The sequence below is a fragment of the Portunus trituberculatus genome, chromosome 9 (assembly GCF_017591435.1).
Source record: "Portunus trituberculatus isolate SZX2019 chromosome 9, ASM1759143v1, whole genome shotgun sequence".
NCBI classification, from domain to species: domain Eukaryota; kingdom Metazoa; phylum Arthropoda; class Malacostraca; order Decapoda; family Portunidae; genus Portunus; species Portunus trituberculatus.
The window spans coordinates 13899981-13923341 of NC_059263.1; the positions used below are offsets into that span (position 1 = coordinate 13899981).

Consider the following 23361-nt stretch of genomic DNA (forward strand, 5'->3'; position numbering starts at 1 on the left):
ACTTCTTGATCCTTCTAGCGTCATCCTTAGGAGGATGAGAACGCTTGAAGCCACCTCAAGCCCCGGACGGCCCCCTGGCCCCTGACTTGATGTGACTGCACACACCTTTTTGCGTCAGGACTCTGGGGGGGCAGGACACTGAACTTCATCAGGTCTCTGTCCGAGGACGAGGGAGAGCTGAAAGAGGTGGGTCAGTAGCCAGGAAGACACAGGGTTATGTAACTCTCCCAACCGTGAAGACACCAGGCTGTCAACAGAAGCAAGGAGTTGCTCCTGCCAGGATTCCAAAAACAAGGAAAGATCTATAGAGACTGGAGGCTTAGACCCCTGCTGAGAAGCTGAATCATCAGCAGTGAGCTCATCCTGAGAAATTACACTGCCTGCCTGAAGGGCAACACCTCCAACAGAACCAGCAGAGGAGACCTGAGAGCTAGAATCCCCAGACATATGGCTCGTGTCACTGCTGATACCAGACCGGGTAAGAGAGCCCTTAGACTTACCCTTTAAGTTAGCTTTAGCCTCCCGCTTGTGCCTCAACCCGCATTGATACTTGTAGGCGGTAAGAATCTTATCCTTGCTCCAGGCAGAACACTCATCACACCTCTTACCTAGGCTGCAGAACTCCCTGCACTTGAAACAGACCGAATGAGGATCATGGAGGACACTACCCAAGACCCTGGAACAGTCAGGCCTAGAGCAAATCCGCCTCGTGGGCTGTGGCAAAGGAGACGTAAACACTGCAGAAGGACCGGCAGGGGCGTCCATATGGCTGGCCAAAACACCCTCCAGGACGGGAACAGACAGCCCCGGAGACAGAGAAACATTACTAGAATCTTCCTCCATAGAAACAGGAGAAAAAAAGGCGAAAAAAGGCGAGGAAGAAAGAAAGCAGCGGCGGAAACGAAGGTCTACTCGCTCTGCGCGCCGAGAAATAACTGACGGTTGCCTACGTAGTGTGCTGGCGGCAGCAATGAGCGCCGCGCTGCCAGGCGTAGCGCTAAAGCAGGTGGTTTCTCGGCGAAAAGGTATGTGGAGCAGTGGAACTGCTATATTTTGTATGAAAAACAGGTGTCTGTGACAGAAATATGTTTTTATAAGGAAAAAAAATCTTTGAGCATTTTTGACATGTGTGATTTTTCCCTGCTGTAGCAGATGGAAAGTAAGTCAGCTCCCCGGATTTTAAGAATTAAGCATATACTGTTGAAAGCAATCTAGCAACACATCATACAAGCAGAAAAGATCAATTCACAGTTTCACCCAACCATAGAATCTGTTATATGGCTTATGTTTTTCTGGTGAGAAATGTAGTGAAATTATATATGTCATTTCCACCACAAACAAATATTTTCAAGTTATGATTATTTTCAAAACTCCAATTCGTGTCTACCTCTCATTGCTGACAATCTTAGGGGATTTATGGGAGATCAGGGTTACATCAAGTGATGTGAATTGCAAAAGAGGTCTGAAATCAACAAAATCAAATAAAAAAAACTCTGAAAATAATTTGAGAGCATTGGGGTGTTGATGGTGTCGACACGGAGACCCAACTTTTGGATTGTTTACATGGAGCAGCACTGCTGATGCTACATTTCTGGCTGTATCTGTTACACCACTGCCCACAAGGGATACTGAACAGAATCCAACCTAAAAACCAAGTAATATCATCCTCAAGTTCTGGCCAATGTGGGGCTGGGCAACAAATGTTATGTTTACCTTTCCTTGTGCTCTTCATGCTGTTGTCAGACATGTATGGTCTTATCTGTATGTGGTGGCCTTAACCCCTTCAACATGATAACGCATATTTTGCGTCATCAGGGTGCTCATGACACATCCGATGATGCACATATTGCATCATGGCTGCTTTCTGCTACGATGGAGTGTTTTCTTTCCGTATGAGATATTTCAGAATGTAGGTTATATATGACACAATGGCATGCTTGACTTTCATCATTATTAGAATTGTGTATGATTCTCTTATACCAGGATAAGTACTGATGCACCATGCTGCAAATGATTATTTTATCTTCAGAAAATGGCCTTGAGAAGACACACTATAAATTTTTTCCTATAAAATTTGTGTCGGTTTATTTCTTATTGTACGTACCTAATATGAAATTATTTTTTTTCGGTAAGGCCTATAGTACCTGTAGACATACTTGAAGAGTGTCTGGGAAGTGCTCTTCAGCTTCCATCCATTAGTGGCGCAAGCAATTTTATTTATAGTGGTACCCATATTAGGGCCCATATCACCACCCAAGCTCATCTTGAACCTGGGTATCATGGTGACATTTACAATTCAAATAATCTGCTAAGTGATCACAACTAACAGGATAGAGCTGAGCACCAGAAATAATATATCAGATGTTAGGATACCATCTCATTATTTATGAAGTCAGATGAGGTATGTATATAATTCTTTAAAGGAACTGGAATTTCAAGTGGGCCTATTTTTTTATCTTTTGTTACCTTTGCTGGTTTTCCCTCTTACATATAAAAAAAAGGAGTTCATTACAATAGAGACTCCTGAAGACTTTTCTGTCTAGGCCACTTACTCCAAATTGGAAGCTCCCTGAAGCTGTGTGTCGTAGATAAGAAAAAATTAGATAAGATAGGAATATGATAAATTTCTTATGATTTTCAAAGGAAAAACTCATCTTGGGTAATGCATAATACTAAGGTATGATTTCATTTAATATATATATATATATATATATATATATATATATATATATATATATATATATATATATATATATATATATATATATATATATATGTGTGTGTGTGACTCACTGTTTGATCTGCTGCAGTCTCTGACGAGACAGCCAGACGTTACCCTACGGAACGAGCTCAGAGCTCATTATTTCCGATCTTCGGATAGGCCTGAGACCAGGCACACCACACACCGGGACAACAAGGTCACAACTTCGATTTACATCCCGTACCTACTCACTGCTAGGTGAACAGGGCTACGTGAAAGGAGACACACCCAAATATCTCCACCCGGCCGGGGAATCGAACCCCGGTCCTCTGGCTTGTGAAGCCAGCGCTTTAACCACTGAGCTACCGGGGCCATGTGTGTGTGTGTATTCACCTAGTTGTATTCACCTAGTTGTAATTTTACAGGGCCTGGGTATCATACTCGTGTGGCCCCGTCTCCATATCTACACACATCCAACTTTCCTTTAAAACTATGCACACTCCTTGCTGACACCACCTCCTCACTCAAACCATTCCACACCTCCACACATCTTTGTGGGAAACTATATTTTTTCACATCCTTCAAGCATATTCCCTTGGCTATCTTTTTACTATGCGATCTTGTAGTTCTACTTAAGTTTTCCTCTCTCAACATCATTTGCTCATTATCCACTTCATCCAGTCCATTCAACAGTTTATAAACCTGTATTAAATCTCCTCTTTCTCTTCTTTGTTCCAAGGTAGGCAAATTCATTTCTTTTAATCTCTCCTCATAGGTCATTTCTGCCAATTCCGGAACCATTTTTGTTGCCATTCTCTGCAATCTCTCCAACTTCCTTATATGCTTCTTTTTATAAGGGGACCAAACCACTCCAGCATATTCCAATCTTGGTCTAATTACCATACTAATTAATTTCTTCATCATATCTTTATCCATATAATGGAAGGCTAATCCAATATTTTTATCAAATTATACGTTTCTCCAAACATCTTATCAATATGAGCCTCAAACTGCCCATGGTCTTGTATTATCACTCCCAAATCCTTTTCCTTTTCCACCTTTTTCAACACTACTTCTTCACCCATCTTATATGACCCTCTTGGCCGTCTTCCACTCTTTCCCATCTCCATCACATGACTTTTGCTCAGATTAAATTCCATTTGCCACCTCTTGCTCCACTCCCAAATCTTATCCAGGTCTGCCTGTAAAATTTCACAATCTTCTTCACTCTTCACACACCTACACAACTTCGCATCATCCGCAAACAAATTAATATAACTGTTTACTCCTCTGGCATGTCATTTATATATACCAGGAAAAGTATTGGTGCCAGCACTGAGCCTTGTGGGACTCCACTCTCCACCACCAACCAGTCCGACCTTGCATCCCTTATTACCGTTCTCATCTCCCTCCATCTCAAGTAGTTTTCCATCCACTTTAACACTTTTCCTTTCAGTCCTCCATAAATCTCTACTTTCCATAACAGTCTCTCGTGAGGTACCTTGTCAAAAGCTTTCTTTAAATCCAAATATACACAGTCCATCCATCCTCTCTCTCTGTATTTTGTCAACCACTCTTGAATAAAAGCTCAGTAGATTTGTTACACATGACCTCCCTTTCCTGAAGCCAAATTGATGATCCGATAATAACTTATGATCCTCCAGGAACCGTATCCAATATTTCTTTATCACCCTCTCACAAATCTTACCAACCACACTTGTTAGAGACACAGGTCTATAGTTAAGAGGCTCTTCCTTACTGCCTCCCTTATAAATGGGCACCACTTCAGCTCTCTTCCACTCTACTGGTACTTCCCTGTTTCTAATGAACACCTTATAATATCATATAATGGATCAATCAATTCTTCTCTACACTCCTTCAATAATTTTCCTGAAACTTCATCTGGTCCCATCGCTTTATCATCTTTAAGTTCCTCCAACATTTTATATAACTCCTTTTAGGTATCTTAATGTCCTCCATGTGCACATTTCCTTGTACATTCTGTGGCTTTACAAACATTGTTTCTTCAGTAAATACTTGCTGAAACCTATTATTTAGCAATTCCGCTATATTCTTAGGGTCATCTACTATCCCTTGCTCTCCTTTTAATCTTTCAATGGACTCTCTCTTTTAAGTTTACCATTTATGAACCTGTAAAACAATTTTGGATGTTCCTTACTCTTGTCTACAATATCTTTTCAAATTTTCTTTCTTCCTCCTCCTTACCCTCACATACTCATTTCTCGCCACTCTATAATTCTCCTTATTTAGTATATTCCTGCTCTTTTCCATCTTTTCCAAGCCACATCTCTCTTTTCCTTAGCCTTAACACAAGTTGCATTAAACCAATCCTTTCTTCCTTCCTCTCTTGGTTTATACTTTGGTACAAATTTCATAACTCCTTCTTTATAATATTTCATAAAAATCTCATATTTCTTTTGCACTTCTCTGATTTGTAACATCTCCTCCCAATCTAATTTTCTGAAATAATTTTTCAAACTTTCTGTGTCCATCTTTCTATAATTCAATCTACCACTCCTGTATGTCTTGTCCTTCCTTCGCTGTGTTGTTGCTATCTGCATTTCCATAACCACATGATCACTCTTTCCCAAAGGACACTTGTATTGTATATCTCCACATAGGTACACTTCTCTTGTTAACACCAAATCCAGTCTAGCCGGTTCATCATCTCCTCTATATCTAGTATTTTCCTTCACCCTCTGTTCCATCATATTTTCCATCATTAGATTAAGAAATCTCTCTCCCATGCTTCTTCTCCAACACCACTTACTAGATTTTCCCAATCCACCTCCTTACAATTAAAATCTCCTACTAGTATCACCTTTCTTTTTCCAGATAATACACTTTCCAAACTCTGTAAAGTATCCTTGATCATATTGTCGTATTCCTTAATGTCCAAGAATTTGTTTTAGGAGGTACATAGGTCACCATGATTATTAATTCTTTTCCATCACTTTTTATCCTTATGCTTATCACTTCTGCGTTGTTCTTCCCATACCAAACCTTATCCACATTTATTTATTTCTTCGTCATAATCATAACTCCTCCTCCACCTTTACTCTCCCTATCCTTTCTCCATATATTATATTTATTATCCAAATTTATCTTTGTTTTTTCATGCAATTTTGTCTCAGTCAAACACACTATATCAGGCTTCTCCACTATCATATAGTCTTGCAATTCCAATCTACTTGACAGTATCCCATCTATATTAGTATACATTACGGTCCACCCACTGCTCCCTCTAGGGGTTCCTCCGTATTCCTTCTTTCCACATACCACTTTCTGACTCTCTCTCCTATAACTCTCCAAAAACTTTTCTCTTTCCTCCTCAGACCGCTCATCATTTTTCCTTCTCGCCTCTTCCACCAATTCCTTATATCTTCTCCTCTCTTCCTCATTTCTATTCTTTCTCACAAACACCTCTTTACAACCTTCTATCTCTCTTAACTTTGATGTTCTATATAGGACATCCTCCCAGATTGTTGTGACTTCAGTACTACTTTAATCGGTCTGTTCACTCCTCCTTATACGGACCCAGTCTATGGATCTCTTCCACTTCTTCTTGTAGGTCTTTTTTTTCATCATCATTTAGATTTTTGAACAGATCTCTTACCGTTTTCAATTCTTCCTTAATTCTCTTAGGCTTATATGTTATATTTTGTTCTTTCATCCCAAATATTAACACACTCTTCTTCTTTTCTGCTATTTCCCTTATCAATGTTTCCTTATTCTTCATTATATTAACCAGTTCCTTGGACCTTTCTTTTTTGTCTTCCTTCAACTGATCTTTAATTATTTCTTGTAATCCAACCATCTCTGCTTCCTCGACTCAGTCCATTGTGTTTTCTTCAGTTCCCATTCCCTTTCAAGCCTTTCATTCTGCTCACTAATCATTTCCTTAAAGTCATCTTTCTCCTTTACTACTCTATCCATTTTCTCCTCCAACCGTCTCTTGTATTTTTCAACCTCCACCTTCAAATGCGCATTCTCATCCACCAATCGTTTTCATTTTCCTCCAGTCTCTTAACTCTTTCCTTCAAAGCCTTGCGAATTCTCTATCCTGCTCCTCCTCACTCCTCTGAACTTTTAATTCCTTCACTAACTCCTCAAATCTCTTCTCCAACATCACCAATCTATCTTGCAATGTTGCCCTGTTGAAGCTGGACTCATGCTTTGACTGGCCACTTTCGGCTTTGCTCCCTGGGCCTCATCAACATATTTTGAATTTGGTAATTTATTCCTTACCGGTCTATCCATTTTTCCTTACTTTTCCTGGGAACATGTGGGTGTGTGGTCACTGGGGGCCAGGCCTGGTAGTTACGTGTGTGGTTGGATGCATTGGCGGCTGCTATGGCTGGCCTTTGTGGGTTCCCGCTCTGTCGTTTGGAGTGTGGAGGTTCTCCCACCTCCGATCACTCCCATGTACACGCCACCAGGCTACGTTCACTCTGTACACTCGTTCACTCGCTCTGGTCGCCCCTCAATAGCAATAACTATTCTCACTCAAGCACATTGCTTAGCGAGTGTGTGTGTGTATGTGTGTGTGTGTGTGTGTGTGTGTATTTACCTAGTTGTATTTACCTAGTTGTAGTTTTACAGGGCCTGGGCTTTATGCTCGTGTGGTCCCGTCTCCATATCTACACTTATCCAATTTTTCTTTAAAACTATGTACACTCTTTGCTGACACCACTTCCTCACTCAAACTGTTCCAAGTCTCAACACATCTTTTGGAAACTAAATTTTTAACATCTCTCAGACATCGTCCCTTCCTTAGTTTCTTACTATGCGATCTTGTGCTTCTAATTCTAAAGTCATATTCTTCTCTCAGGATCAGTTTCTCATTATCCACTTGATCCATTCCGTTAATCAATTTATAAACTTGTATCAGATCCCTCTCTCTTCTCTGCTCCAAGGTTGGTAGATCCATTGCCTTTAGTCTCTCCTCATATGTCATCCCTTTAAATTCTGGAACCATTCTTGTAGCCATTTTTTGTAGTCTCTCTAATTTTCTTATGTGTTTCTTTTTATGGGAGTCCACACAACTCCTGCATATTCCAATCTAGGTCTTATTTTAGTACTTATCAATTTCTTCATCATTTCCTTGTCCATATAGTGAAATGCTACTCCAATATTCCTTAGCAAATTATACGTCTCTCTGAAAATTCTATCAATATGGCTTACCGGTTGATTATTTTCTTCCATTGTCACTCCCAAGTCCTTTTCCTTTTTACTTTTTCTAGTTCTACTCCATCTCCCATCTTATAGATTCCCACTGGTCGTCTTTCACTTTTCCCATTTCCATGACATGGCTTTTGTCCACATTGAATTCCATCTCCCATTTTTGCTCCATTTCCAGATCTTGTTTAAGTCTTCCTGTAGTATTTCACAATCCTCTTTTGTTTAATGACTCTGCACAGTTTCGCATCATCCGCAAACAGATTTATGTAGCTGTTCACTCCTCTGGCATGTCATTTATATATACGAGAAAAGTATTGGTGCCAATACTGACCCTCTGGCACTCGCTGTCTACTGTTCTCCACTTGGACTTCATATCTTTAACTATCGTCCTTATTTCTCTCCCCTTAAGTAATTCTTCATCCATCTCAATGTGCTTCCTTTTAAGCCACCCTTCTCCTCTAACTTCCATAGTAATCTTTCATGTGGCACTTTATCAAAAGCCTTTTTAGATCTAAATAAATACAGTCAACCCATCCTCTCTCTCTTGTACTTTATCAACTATTCTAGAGTAGAAACTCAATAAATTTGTCACACATGACCGACCTTTTCTAAAACCAAATTGGCTATTTGATAATATTTTGTTGTCTTCAAGAAACTCAATCCATTGCTTCTTTATTACTTTTTCACACATCTTGCATATTACACTAGTTAGTGATACCGGTCTGTAATTTAAAGGTTCTTCCTTCCTTCCGCTCTTATATATGGGAACCACCTCAGCTCTTTTCCACTCCACTGGCACTGTTCCATTTTCTATTGAGCATTTTATGATGTTGTATATTGGACTTGCTAGTTCTTCCCTACATTCTTTCAGTATTCTGCCTGAGACTTCATCCAGTCCCATTGCCTTTTCCTCATCAATTCCGTCATCAACTTTTTATTTCAAGCTTGGTTACTTTAATCTCTTTCATATAGACAGTCTCTCTATTACCCTGTGGTCTTTCAAATTTGGATTCCTTAGTAAAGACCTCATGAAATTTACTATTTAACAGTTCTGCCATACTTTTGGGTCTTCCACCATTCCGTTTTCTCCTTTTAACCTTTCTATTGTTTCTTTTTGTCTTATTTTTCCATTTATGAATCTGTAGAACAATTTTGGTTGTTCCTTACATTTTTCGACAATGTCCTTTTCATAGTTCTTTTCTTCTTCCTTTCTCACCTTAGCATATTCATTTCTTGCTGTTTTGAAGTTTTCCTTATTTTCTGGATTTCTGTTTCTTCTCCACCTTTTCCATGCTCCATCTCGTTTCTCCTTTGCCCTAGCACATCTTGCATTAAACCAATCTTTCTTTCCTTCTTCTTTAGGTCTATATTTTGGGAACATATTCCTGACCCCAGTTTTGTATATTTCCAAAAATAAGTTATATTTCTCTTGAACCGTTAATGAGTTTTCCATCTCCTCCCAGTTTACGTTTTAAAATAGTTCTTGAGATTCTCAATATCAGCCTTTCTGTAATTTAATCGGTCTCCTTTGTATGATTCATCTCTATCTTCCTTTCCTTCTTCTATATCCATTTCTAATATTACATGGTCACTCTTTCCCAATGGGCACTTGTATCTTATATCATCGTTAATTGGTATATCCCTTGTAAAACTAGGTCTAATCTTGCCGGCTCATCGTTTCCTCTGAATCTTGTGTTTTCCTTTACTCTTTGGACCATCAAATTATCTATCATTAGGTTCAGGAATCTATCTCCCAGGCATCTTCCCCATACCACTTTCATAATTTTCCCAGTCTACCTCCTTACAGTTGAAATCTACCAATATCACTTTTCTCCTTTCCTTAATGATTCTTGTAAGACTCCTTATTGTGTCATCTATCATGTCTCTATATTCTTGGTTAGTCCATGAGTTTGTTTTGGTGGCACATATGTTCCAATGATTGTTAACTCCTTTTTGTTAATATGCATCTTAACATACAGTATTTCTGATTTTCCTTCCCAAACTCCACTTGATTTACCACTATCTCCTTCCTTAACATCATCATGACTCCTCCTCCTCCTTTACCCACTCTCTCTCCTCCATATATTATACCTTTTATCTATGTCTATTTTTATTGCCTCATTTAACTTTGTTTCCACCAGGCATACAATATCTGGTTCTTCTTTCTTTATGTAATCTCTTAATTCTAATTTACTAGATAAAATCCCATCTATGTTTGTATACATCATTTCTAATCTCTTGTTCTTATCATTTTTAGTTAAACTTGCTCCATTTTTTTTCTCTTCTTTCTCTTTTATATACCATTTCCTTATCCTGTCTCCTATAATTCTCCAAAAAAATGCGTTCTTCTCCTCCTCTGACCTTTCATTATTTTTTTCTCTTGCTGTGTGTGTGTGTTTGTGTGTGTGTGTGTATATCTGTGGCAAAAAAAAAAAAAACATTAAAACAAAACAATCACATAAATAACAAAATAAATTTAAATAAAAAAAATCTTATTTAAATAAAATAAATCATTTTCTAAGATTCCTATAAAAAAAATTTTTTTCTAACCCTTGTTTTATGGATGTATTTTTAGTGATTCTGGTCATGTATTTGCCATGTTTATTTGTGACTCTGATCATTTATTCCCCCTGAAAGTAATAATTTTCATCTTACCTCACCCAAAAAGCCCACTTTTCCACAGATGCCACTTCTTAGAGGAAGATACAAAACCCTGGCTCAGAAGAAATCCTGAGTCACCTCTAGCATCAAGAGAGTTGGTGACATTTTTTGCCACTCTATATATTATCATTATATGCATCATAAACTGCTCTAAACCTGGACTATACTATACACCAGCCCTTGTTTACATTTTGCAGCTCAGCATAGCAGCCCCACATCCTGCACCAGCCTACATGTCAAAAATGGACCTTCAATGAATTTTCACTTCGTCACTTGCCATTATCACCCTCAGGAAACCAGGTTACTACTTTAAGTTAGTGTAGGTCTTTTATGAACTTGCTATACATGTGCATTTATCGATCAAAACATATTGAAGTGTGTGGAAATAAGGAAAAATTGCAAATACTTGGGTCATCTTACCATGACCAGCTCAGTAAGGCTTGGACATCTAATTTGAATATTATTACAGTAAATAAGAGTACAAAACAGGTTTCCCTCATTTTATGACTGGGTTACATTCCTGAAAATCAGATAAAATAATGAACGATCAAATAGCGAACTTAAGATTCAATAGGATTTAATTCAGTGGGGAGAGTAACCTAGGCCTAACTTTTATTAAGAGATAGAGAACACTTCCATGTCACCTTAGGGCTTAGGAGGTAGTGTTACAACCTCATTATTTTCTTTATATAGGGATTTCTCTTATAGACCTATATCCACTGGCAAGAGGAGAAAAATGAGCTTTAGTTAAGTTAGCAGGTGCCACTTGGTAGCTAGTCTGGTCATTAATACACATCCTTAAGAGCCTCTCTATTTCCTCCATTATTGGCTCCCTCTTCCTCGTCAGCATGTTTGCAACTAATATAGAAGGTGTTTCACCTGCTTTCTTCACACTTGCTGCTTGTTTGATGAAAGTGGATTGGGGCAACTCCATGGTTCTGGTGATGAAATGGTGATTGAACACAACTAAAAGACTGATCAAACACTGTGATTGCATCATCACTCATGTCACAGCTGTCATCCATGAAAACTCATTCCTGCTAGATACAGGGGTAAGTAGTGAACAGGATACTGCTCATTTTTTTCTGCTTGGATTTTGTTTGCCCTCTACAAGAGCTGCTGATCCAAAATCTTGGTCTTCATCTTGATACTACAAGTGACTTGGGATCAGCAGCTCTTGTGGAGGACAAACAAAATCCAAGCAGAAAAAATGAGCAGCATCCTCTTCACTACTTACTCCTATATCTAGCGGGAATGAGTTTTGGTGGATGACAGCTGTGACGTGGGTGACGATGTGATCACAGTGTTTGATTACATTCTGGGGATTAGTGAAAAATCAGATACACAAGCCTGGACAACGGAAAACAAGTGAATGGACATACAGTGGAGACTCAATACTCGGACTTCATTTGTTCCAAATGGCTGTTCGAGTATTAAAAAGTTTGACTATTGATACAGTAATACTCCACTTAATGAATGCTCGTCTAATGAATTTCTGGTTTAACGTACTATATAAAGTTAGACCAAAAAGTCCGCATAACATACAACCACATCCATTTTAGCGAATTTTCTGGGTTTGAATTTGCCGGGTGAGGGACCGAATGTGGCAGCTTCACTGTGATTGGCTGGCTCCCCACCTCTGTCTCTAGCGCTCTTGGAGCTGGATCCAAGATTCTTTAACAACGTCAGAGCAACCTCCTGCCGCGAAATGGCTTCCATGAACGCTTGAAGGGACGGTGACGAGGTTGCTATCAGGTTGCTCTGAGGTTGCTGGGAACACCACCTCTGGAGGTGGTGTTACTGTCTTATATAATTATGCATTTATGTTCACAAAACATTTCTATTAGCTTTTTACAAACCTTGCCCCCAAGAAAGGATTGTTTTGTAATGTATAAAGTGAAATCTTACATGGAATACCAAAAAATAAAGCAGAGATGAGATCGGCCACAGACATAGCAGAAACTCACGGCGACTCGGCCACTTCTTCTTCTTGTGACCCTTTAAGCTTGCGTCTTGTCTTTCACCATGATATTGAATTTGTTTCCACTCCTCTATTGCCTGCTATAATGGATATCTTAGTATTCATATATGCTCATGCCATGAGGATAACCTCGACTCTGTGGCACTGAGTGATAGTGAATTACCGTACTAATCAAATACAGTAAGTCCTCGTTATGTGGTAGTTCTTTATATGGTAAATTCACAGTTACGGTATTTGGAAATTACCACCCTCGATTCGATATACGGTAAGAAAAATTCACAGATATGGTATTTGCTCATGTCATCCGAGAGAACCAGGGGTGATGACGTCATCCATGCCAAACCTCACTCACAGTACTGACTTCAACTTGACCACCCTTGGAGCCTATTATCTCTTCCCCTCCCTCCCCCCTTTTTTAACTGCATTACATATTACTTACATGCACTACTAATTAGATGAATAAATGGAATATTAAAGGGTCTAATGTAAGCACATATATATTCATAATACAGTAGTCCTTGTTTTACACTAGTTTAGTATACAATAAATTTGCAGATACGATAATTGACAATTACTACCATCTTTTCAATTTACGAAAAAAAAAATCGCACTTACGATATTTGAAATTCCCGCTGCCTGTGATTGTGGCGCTGCACTGCGACCAACAACAAATCAGTCACTTTCGCACCACCACGACGAATACCAGTGAGACTGTGCTCGGTGATTTACTTACATTATTCTCTGCATTTAAGACCAATTCCTGTCCAAAATGTCACCGAAACGTAATTTGGATCTTGATGAAGAAGTGGGTAAGGTTACACGAGCCAGGAAAAGTTTAACGTTGGAAATGAAGCTTGATATAGTCAAGAGAAAAGAACTTGGGGAAGGCTCATCAGCCATAAGCCGTTCATTTCAGAAAAGGCCCTGTCTATTATTGAAACCTTGAAGGTTGGGATGGATGTGAAGGATGTGCAGTTCAAGGCCAGCAAAGGCTGGTTTGATCGTTTTCAGCGTCAGTCCAACCTATATAATGTGAAGGTGTCAGGTGAAGCCGCCAGTGCTGATCATGGAGCTGCACAGAAGTTCAAGCCAGAGTTAGCTAAATTAATTGCTGAGAAGGGTTACAGTGCAAAGCAAGTGATTAATTATGATGAAACAGGCCTTTTTTGGAAGAAAATGTCCTCCAAGACGTACATAAGTAAAGAAGAAAAACATGCCAAAGGTTTTAAAGCTGCCAAGGACAGAGTCACACTTCTCTTGGAAGGAAATGCTGAAGGCGACCTGAATCTGAAGCCAAAGTTGATATACCACTCAGAAAATCCGAGAGCATTGAAGGGACTAATCAAAGATTATTTACCTGTCGTGTGGAGATCAAACAAAAAGGCCTGGCTTACTACAACCATACACCAGGACTACTTCAGCTCTTACTTGGCACCTAAACTAACTGAATACGCCTCTGCAAATAATATAGCAAATCGGTTTCTGCTCATCCTGGACAACGCTCTCAGTCATCCAAAGTGTATGGAAGATTGGGCTGAGAACATTCAAGTGGTGTTCCTTCCTCCCAACACTACTTCACTGATCCAACCAATGGATCAAACCATAATTAAAACCTTTAAGGTGGAAATTCATTAATTTGGTCAAAAAAATTGAAAAATTGGAAACTTGGTACTTGGGTTCGTCTCTGGAGAGGGAAGCCATGGCCGAAGTTGCCAGGCACATAACGCACTGCTTACCTGGTAATGGCGGGTTTAAAGGGCCGGCCCTTTCAATACCCAAGCGTGCATACGCCCCTTTTTCTTCTAGTCTTTGTTTTGCTTGTATTTATTATTTTTTTTGAGCTGTTTTATTTATTTTTGCGTGATGTACGATAGTTTAGTATCAGGCAGTGAGGGTGAAGAAGACGCTACTCCCTCAGTACTAATCGATACAGCCTTAGGGAGTGCACGTGCGTGCAGCCTACCTGTTGATCGTATTTTACACGTGTTGGGTTCCCAAATTGTGACAATGCCACGTGTAAGGCCATGATGTAACATGGCATGAAACTATCTAAACAGCCACTACCAGCCTCCAAGCAGTTGTCAAGGGATTATGTAAGTACATATCTGAGTTTGGTACATATTGGAGTGAGTTATTTTTTTTTTTTTTATACCATGTGGGCTTTTCACGGGAATTTATGGGCTAAAGGGGATACTTTTTAGGGTACCTCCTATCTTAAAGCCCACCTGCTAGGAAACCGTTGCCCAGTGAGGAAGCGAGTTATGTGGGGTTTTGAAGATGTTCACAGAAAATGCGTTTTCTCGACTTTCAGTTTTTCAGCATATACTGTTGAATAACTTTTTCAGTAATTGGTCAATTTCAAAGTTTTTGCAGCAAAATGATCAACAACCTCATCTTAACAAATGCTAGCATGATAATGCATGAACTCACTCAAATAAATTTACAACAGGCTTATAAACTAAAATTTTGATGAAAAAAAGGTAACAATTTGGCGTGTAATGAAATTGTTATAACATAGGTTATGTGTATGCCGATGCTAACATTTATTTGTTGTTATGTATATTATATGTGGTTAAGAGGAAATTGCCACACTGTTATTAGTTTTGATTTTATAATGGTATTTTGAATTATTTTCTTATCGCCGAAAAAATATTTATTGCAAAAAAACTACGCCACATTTGTGTACCAAATTAACACTGAAGACGTACACCATAAACGTACACCTTGTGTATAAATATTATTGAATTCGGTGAAAAAATAGCAATGGGAGAGCCAAAAAACCGATATTGATATCGAGTCATCGAATTACCACCTTAAGGCTTACTACCAATGCCGCATGATGAAACAGCTGATTAAAGGCACAGATGGACCTGATAAACCCACTCTCATGGAATGGTGGAAATCATACAACATCAGACATGCCATTGACAACATTAAAGCCTCTTGGGAGGAGGTGGAAAGCTCTACAGTGAATGCTGCCTGGGGAAAATTGTGGCCAGAGTGTTGTAACAACTTTCAAGGTTTATCGGATTCCATAACTGAAGTGAAAAAGGATATTGTCAGGCTATCCATGAAGTGGGCATTACTGAAGTGGATGAGGATGATTTAGATGGCTTGTTGCAGAGTCATGCAAAGCCTCTGAGCAATGAAGAGCTTTTAGAGTTGGAGAGAGCAGCTGCTGAGAAGGAAGAGGAGGAAGAAAATGAACCACAACCAGTTCATGGATTAGACATCAAGACTCTGCAAAAAGCTTTCAATTTAATTGACTCTGCAATGGAATTGCTGCAAAAACAAGACCCTAACCCCAAAAGGAGTAGCAATGTGGCTAATCAGATGGAACAGACAATAAAAATCTACAGAGAACTATAAGACGTGAAACGTAAGAAGGCGAAACAGTCCACAATCTTGTCTTTCTTCAAACATGTAGCAAGCCCATCCACTTCACCCACTGGACCTTCAACTTCATCAATTAAAGCTGAGTCATCAACTTCAAATGACAAGTTTGAAGGAAATAAGTCACCTGCTTCACACTTGGCCAGTGCGTCACCCACTTCATCCGCCGCATCAGCTGATCATTCTCCCATGAGCCCTCCTTCCAAGTAGGCAGGCGAGGTCCCTGCTGTCTCTTAGCCTCGGGAGGGACAAAGGAAGGGCACAATTGGTCTTTTAGCCTCGGAAAAGACCTATACAGAAGATTAACATTAAGAAATTTAAGTAAAACAGTGTTCATGTTGCTCAATTTTTTTTTCGGTAATACATGGCTTGTCCGTTTGTTTACTTTTTTCGATTGACTTTCATACTGAGCTGGAACGTATTCCTATCTAATACATGTTAAAACGGGTTCGGTTTACACTAATTTCGGTTTACAATAGCTTTTTGAGGAATGCATTTCTAGTGTAAAACGAGGACTTACTGTAATCATGGCAAACACTAAAAAACTACTACCAGTGGCGAACCATACAGCAACTGATAAAGGGCACAGATGGGCCTGGCAAACCACTCTCAGTGAATGGTGGAAGTCGTATAACATCAAGCATGCCTTAGATAACATCATGTCATCTTGGGATGAAGTGAAGACGTCTACCATGAACTTGGCGTGCCACTCACGGTACTGACTTTAACTTGAACACCCCCTGCCCCCCTTTTATTTTTTTAACTGCATTACATATTACTTACATGCATTACTAATTAAATGAATAAATGGAATATTAAAGGGTCTATTGTAAGTACAAATATATTCATAATAATCATGGCAAACACTAAAAACCTACTACAAGCGGCAAACTATGCAGCAACTGATAAGGGCACAGATGGGCCTGGCAGACCCAGTATCAGTGAATGGTGGAAGTCATATAACATTAAGCACGCCTAAGATAACATCAAGTCATCTTGGGACGAAGTGAAGATGTCTACCATGAACTTGGCATGGAATAAGTATGGCCAGAATGCATGCATGACTTCCCAGGCTTCGCTGAAGATGACATCAGTGTGATCAGAAATGACATAGCAAATCTGTGCCATAGGGCTGGCTTCAATGAAGTTGATGATGATGATGTTCAAGATCTTTTGGAAAGCCATGCTGAATCTCTCTCAAATGATGAACTTATAGAGCTCGACAAGGCATCACAGGAGGCAAAAGAGGGAGACGAGGAAGAAAAACCTGTGCGTGTCCTGGACAACAAAACTCTTAGAGAATGTCTCGGTGGTATCGAAAAAGCTCTGGAAACTCCAAAGTAACGTGACCCAAATCCTGCCAGGAGTAGCAAAGTGGCTCATGACATAGAGAAAAGTGTCAAGATTTATCAAGAAATCTATGATGAAAAAACAAGAACAACTAAACAGTCCTCCATCTACTCGTTCTTCAAACCAGTCCCTGTCACACCTGTCGACCCTGCTACAGCTGGCCCTTCCTCAATATCCTCTTTCTTCAAACCATTGAAACGTGCCGATCCTGCTACAGCTGGCCCTTCTACATCTGCTTCCGAAACAGTGCAGACGACGACGTCTTGTCCTTGTCTGCCCACTGGGCGGAAGATGAGTAAGGGCTGAAATCCCTACTGACCCTTAGCCTCAGGAAGGACATCATCTGATACAATACATGGTGACTGAAAGGTAAATAAAAACATTTTCTGTTTATTTCTTTGGCGCAGTACTTTACTTTTTTTTTTTTAGTGATTATTTTCATGTATTTTCATTTCTGTAGGGGTGACTTTTGACGTGCTGGAACGCATTCCCTATTATTACATGTTATAATGAGTTCAGTATATGGTAAATTCGATATACGGTAAGGTTTTCAGGAATGCATATGTACCGTATAACGAGGACTTACTGTACCGCGGTATTTCATTAGTAATTCACTATCACTCAGTGCCACGGAGTCGAGGTCATCCTCATGGCATGAGCATATATGAATACTATGATGTGATATCCATTATAGCAGGCAATAGAGGAGTGGAAACATAAATTTAATATCGTGGTGAAAGACAAGACGCAAGCAAAAAGGGTCGCAAGAAGAAGAAGCAGCCGAGTCGCCGTGAGTCTCCACTTCGTCTGTGGCCGATCTTATCTCTGCTTTAATTTTTGGTATTCCATGTAAGATTTCACTTTATTCATTACAAAACAATCCTTTCTTGGGGGCAAGGTTTGTAAAAAGCTAATAGAAAAATATATAATTTCTTTTTTTAACCCATGTGGTAAGTTGGGAACCAGCCCAGAACGCATCACCCCTATTTCCATTATTTCCTATGGGAAAATTACGTCCGCTTAACGAATTTCCACTATACGAACAGCTTTGACAATCCCTATCCTGTTCATTAAGCGGAGTATTCCTGTACCTATAAATCACGGAATTCGTTCTAATCTTTGAAAACTTCAAGTTTACAAAAATTTCAATGTATTTTTGTGTTTAATTTTGATTTGTACATAGCGTAAGTGAAGACTGGTGATGAATAACTTAGAGGAGGAGGAGAGAAGGGTGGGGAGGAGGAGGGAGGTCGCCAGAGGACTAGCCACCATCCATGAAAACGTCTTTGTACTGGTGTGATTACTGTGAATCCACTAATTGAGAGCTATAGCTCACTAATACTTGCACTCTCACCAGATTCCTTATTTTCATCATCAATAAGGCTCTTTGGTGCCATTGTAATTTTCTAAATGAAAAACTATTGACAACGCAGAAGAATGTAGTTTTCTCAACACTGGGCCAGGATTAGGGTTGCGCACCGCCATCCAGTATACAGGTAACTCATGATTTACACGTGTTTAACTTACACGTTTTTGTTAATACGTTTATCTCAATACTGCGGTAGGACTAGTGATGCACACCACCATCCGGTATACTGGTATTACGGTAATACCGGTATACCGTTAATACGGTAATACCGGTACTACCCATAATACGGCATCAAAACAGTACATTGGCGGCTGCAAGAAGGGAAATGACAGAGCTTTGTTAACGACCAAATTTGCTGCCGTTTGAGTACCAGATATTTTCACCACTAATAAGCCTTTGGTGTTAGAGTAAGTTTATAAATAAAAAACTACAGATAGAATGCAGGAGAATGTTATTCTGATGACAGCACCAGCCCAAGTCACAAATGGCAGAGGGGGAGAGGGGATGCCAAGGAGCTTTTATTTACAACCATGGGTGTGGATGTTCGACTATCAGGTATTTTTTCGACTATTAAATTGAACTTTTCCATTCGAGTATCGAAAAGTTCGAGTATCTAGATGTTTGAGTATTGAGTCTCCACTGTACACTTCTAGTATTTAAAATGATAAATAATAAAAACATGTTAATTTAGCCCAATAAATTGAGTATTTTGTACAAATATTTTTGGACCACATCCCCCATCCCCCCCATTATCTATTGTTTCTTATGAGAATTACAAATTTGCTTTACGCGAATTTTCATATACGCAATGCCTCTTGTAACACATCTATCGTATAAATTGAGAGTTACCTGTACTGGTATTACGGTAGCTAATACTGGTATTACCGGTATTACCAATAATACGGTATCAGAACAGTACAGCTGCGAGAAGGGAAATGACAGATCTTTGTATATGACCAAATGTGCAGCTGTTTGATTACCAGATATTTTCACCACCAATAAGCCTTTGGTGTTAATGTAAGTTCATAAATGAAAAACTATAGATAGAATGCAAAAGAATGTTATTCTGATGACTGCACCAGCACAAGTCACAACTGGCAGAGGGAGGAGAGGGAGAGGCAAGGGAGCCTTTGTTTACAATCACGGGTGTTGACGTTCGACTATGAGGTATTCTTTCAAGTATTAAATTGAATTTTTGCGTTTGAGTACTGAAAAGTTCCAGTATTTAGACATTCAAATACAGTAAGTCCTTGTTATACGGTAGTTCTTTATCCAGTAAATCCAGTTACGGTATTTGGAAATTACTACCCTCGATTCGATATATGGCAAGAAAAATTCACAGATACGGTATCCGCTCATGTCATCTGAGAGGGCCCAGCAAGGGGGATCAGGGGTGATGAAGTCATCCACACCATACCTCCCCGCCACTCACAGTACTGACTTTAACTTTACCACCCTTGGAGCCTGTTTTCTCTTCCCCTGAGGCACCCCCTTTTTTAAACTGCATTACATATTACTTACATGCATTACTAATTAGATGAATAAATGGAATATTGAAGGATCTATTGTAAGCAAAAATATACAGTCATACCTTGCCCAACACGACAGTTACGTTCCTGAGCTCATCGTGCACGGCGAGATTCGTGTTGGGCAAATAATAGGCCCTATGGGTTACGTTCCCAGATCCTCCCAAAATGACTGAAAAAAAAACAATAAATGAAGTACCAAACACACATTTTATTTAACTACAGTACTAGTACAGTCAATATTCGATTTACGACGTACACGAGATACGACCACCCGTACTTATGACCACATCCAGCAGATCAGCATATGTCTATTATGAGTTTGCTGTATTGTATGTTTGGCAGCGCAGCGCACGTAAGATAGCTGTGGCGGCGCCCAGCATAATGTACGACAGTTACAGCAGCACAGCGTCTCACAGACTCACACTCATAACATCCTACCACTTCACTTGTTGACTAGATACCGTCGCGGATATAGTAGTACCATCCTAAATTAAAGTTTAGGGTGGGGTCATGTACCTGACCTCACCTGTTTACAGCCTTAACATGTTTCCGCCAGAGGTTGCTATGACTCCTCCAACTCCTCCTTTTATTTTTTCCTCCTCTCCCGTCTGTTTCTCACTGCCTCCCTCCCCTCTTTCCTTCCTCTCTCTCTCTCTCTCTCTCTCTCTCTCTCTCTCTCTCTCTCTCTCTCTCTCTCTCTCTCTCTCTGCTTCCTGGATGTTACTTTTCACATTATAATATGCCAATAGAGTAATCGCCCGCGTATCTGGATCGCCACTATCCAGAATAGCATCTTTTATAAGTAGATGTAAATATATTTGTGCATATATATATATATATATATATATATATATATATATATATATATATATATATATTATTCCAGCCTAGCAACGAAAAGTGGTTGAGTTGTTTGTTTACATTTCTCTGTGAGACGCTCCAAGGCAGAACTTCCAAGTATCAAATGGCCAAGATGAGCTGCTCTGTCGTTTATGAGTTTATTTTTTGATAATTAAATAACCTTTCTGTCAGGAAGCCATTTTTAAATGTCTTGTGAGATTGTGTCATAGCCTGACTCACGCCCTACACTACTTGACCAGGAGTCAAGTAGGGAGGTGTGTCATTTAGCTCTCTAATTTTTGCCTGACAGGTATAAGTTGACGAGAATTAGAATGAGAAACATCAAGAAGAGAAGACAACTAGAAACAAACAAACAAATGTATTGTTGTGAGACCGCTGGCCTTTCAATTCTGGCCTCCTGTCTCCCCTCATGCATGTTATCTCCCCCTCCAAGACACTCGCCTCACCCCATGCCTCACTGCCAAGCTTCTCCACCATTTTAAGATAGATCTTAAAATAAACATAGATATATTTTGAGTGCATACGTATATCCGATTTACGACCGTTTCGACTTACGACTGGTTGGTCGTAACCGATCTAGGGCATAACTCGGATGCTGCCTGTACAGTAATACTCCACTTAACGAACAGGATAGGGGGTGTCAAAGCTGTTCGTAGAGCAGAAATTCGTTAAACGGACGTAATTTTCCCATAGGAAATAATGGAAATGGGGGGGATGCATTCTGGGCTGATGCCCAACATACCACATGGATAAAAAAAAAAAAAAAAAATTTATATATATATATATATATATATATATATATATATATATATATATATATATATATATATACACACAGGCAACCCCCGTTTAACGAAGGTCCACACAACGAAATTTCACTACAACGAAGGTTTAGTTTTACTACCATCTGCTCGTTTAACGAACACCAAACTCGCTTTAACGAAGTTTTATCCAAGTAATTTTTTTCCAAATTTGAAAGCCCCACCGTATCATGCAAGCTGACAGGCTTTTGAATACACCAGGAGCTGCTGTTACTAAGGCCTGCCTCAGGAGAAATCCTGAGACACCTGTAGAATAAAGATCAAGATCAAGCCTCTCATGGACAACACAGGCGCTGCCGATACAAAGGCCTGACTCAGAATAAATTCTGCGTCACCTGTAGCATAAAGATCAAGATCAAGATCACGCGCACCACTCACTCCCTAGTCAAAACATAACTGCGTCACCAGCAGCTCATCTTCCCTAGTTCAACTTACCACCAAAACGCTCTGCAATCCTAACAATCCTAAAAAGACCAGGAAGTGTCTTACTCTCGAAGTGAAGCTGGGTATTATTCACAGACAAAAGAGAGGCCAGAAAACTAATAACATTGCTTGCCAATATCTTGACTCCATCTACTGTCTACTATTTTCAAGTCAGCAGACTCTATTAAGAAGGCTGGTGAGACCGCATCTTCCTTGAAAGCTAAAAGAACCACCTGAACTCGTGACTCTACAATGGATAAAATGGAAAGCCTTGTGGAAATGTGGTACATAAGTTTTGTATGCCATACCATGATGCGCACTTTGTTTACATTCCACAGGTTGCCGGTTAGTGTATTTCCCGTTTCACTCTCCCTCCCTTCATAAAGTTAAGATTATCAACATTATAAAGTTACGTACATACATACATTAGTGTACATTATAATGACTTAAATTAAACTACCTAAATGTTTAACTTCATAAATTTTACTTTCATTAAACCTTTTACTGTACTATGATGCACTCTCGCTTTGCTTACTGTCAATGGAAGTTCAAATCAGGGGTTAAACTTGTTATAATCGGTTCGCTTAACGAAGTTTCGCTTAACGAAGTGTTTTTTAGGAACGTAACCCCTTTGTTAAGCAGGGGTTGCCTGTATATATATATATATATATATATATATATATATATATATATATATATATATATATATATATATATATATATATATATATATATATATATATATATATATATATATATATATATATATATATATATATATATATATATATATATATATATATATATATATATATATATATATATATATATATATATATATATATATATATATATATATATATATATATATATATATATATTTCTATTAGCTTTTTACAAGCCTTGGCCACAAGAAAGGATTGTTTTGCAATGCATAAAGTGAAATCTTACATGGAATACCAAAAAATAAAGCAGAGATAATGAGATCTGCCACAGACGGCAGAGACTCCGGCGACTTGGCCGCTTCTTCTCCTTCTTGTGACCTTTTTAGCTTGGCGTGTTTTCTTTCA

General features: G+C 39.1%; 2 protein-coding genes across 2 annotated transcripts in view; one reads left to right on the forward strand and one right to left on the reverse strand.

Moving 5' to 3' along the window:
• Positions 1-23361, reverse strand: part of LOC123501434 — a 97641-nt gene that overhangs the window by 61053 nt on the left and 13227 nt on the right. The gene's annotated exons all lie outside the window — the stretch shown is intronic.
• LOC123501742 (tigger transposable element-derived protein 1-like) lies at positions 13500-14180 on the forward strand. The gene has a single exon (XM_045250748.1). It carries the CDS (start codon positions 13500-13502, stop codon positions 14178-14180), a length of 681 nt encoding a protein of 226 aa, XP_045106683.1.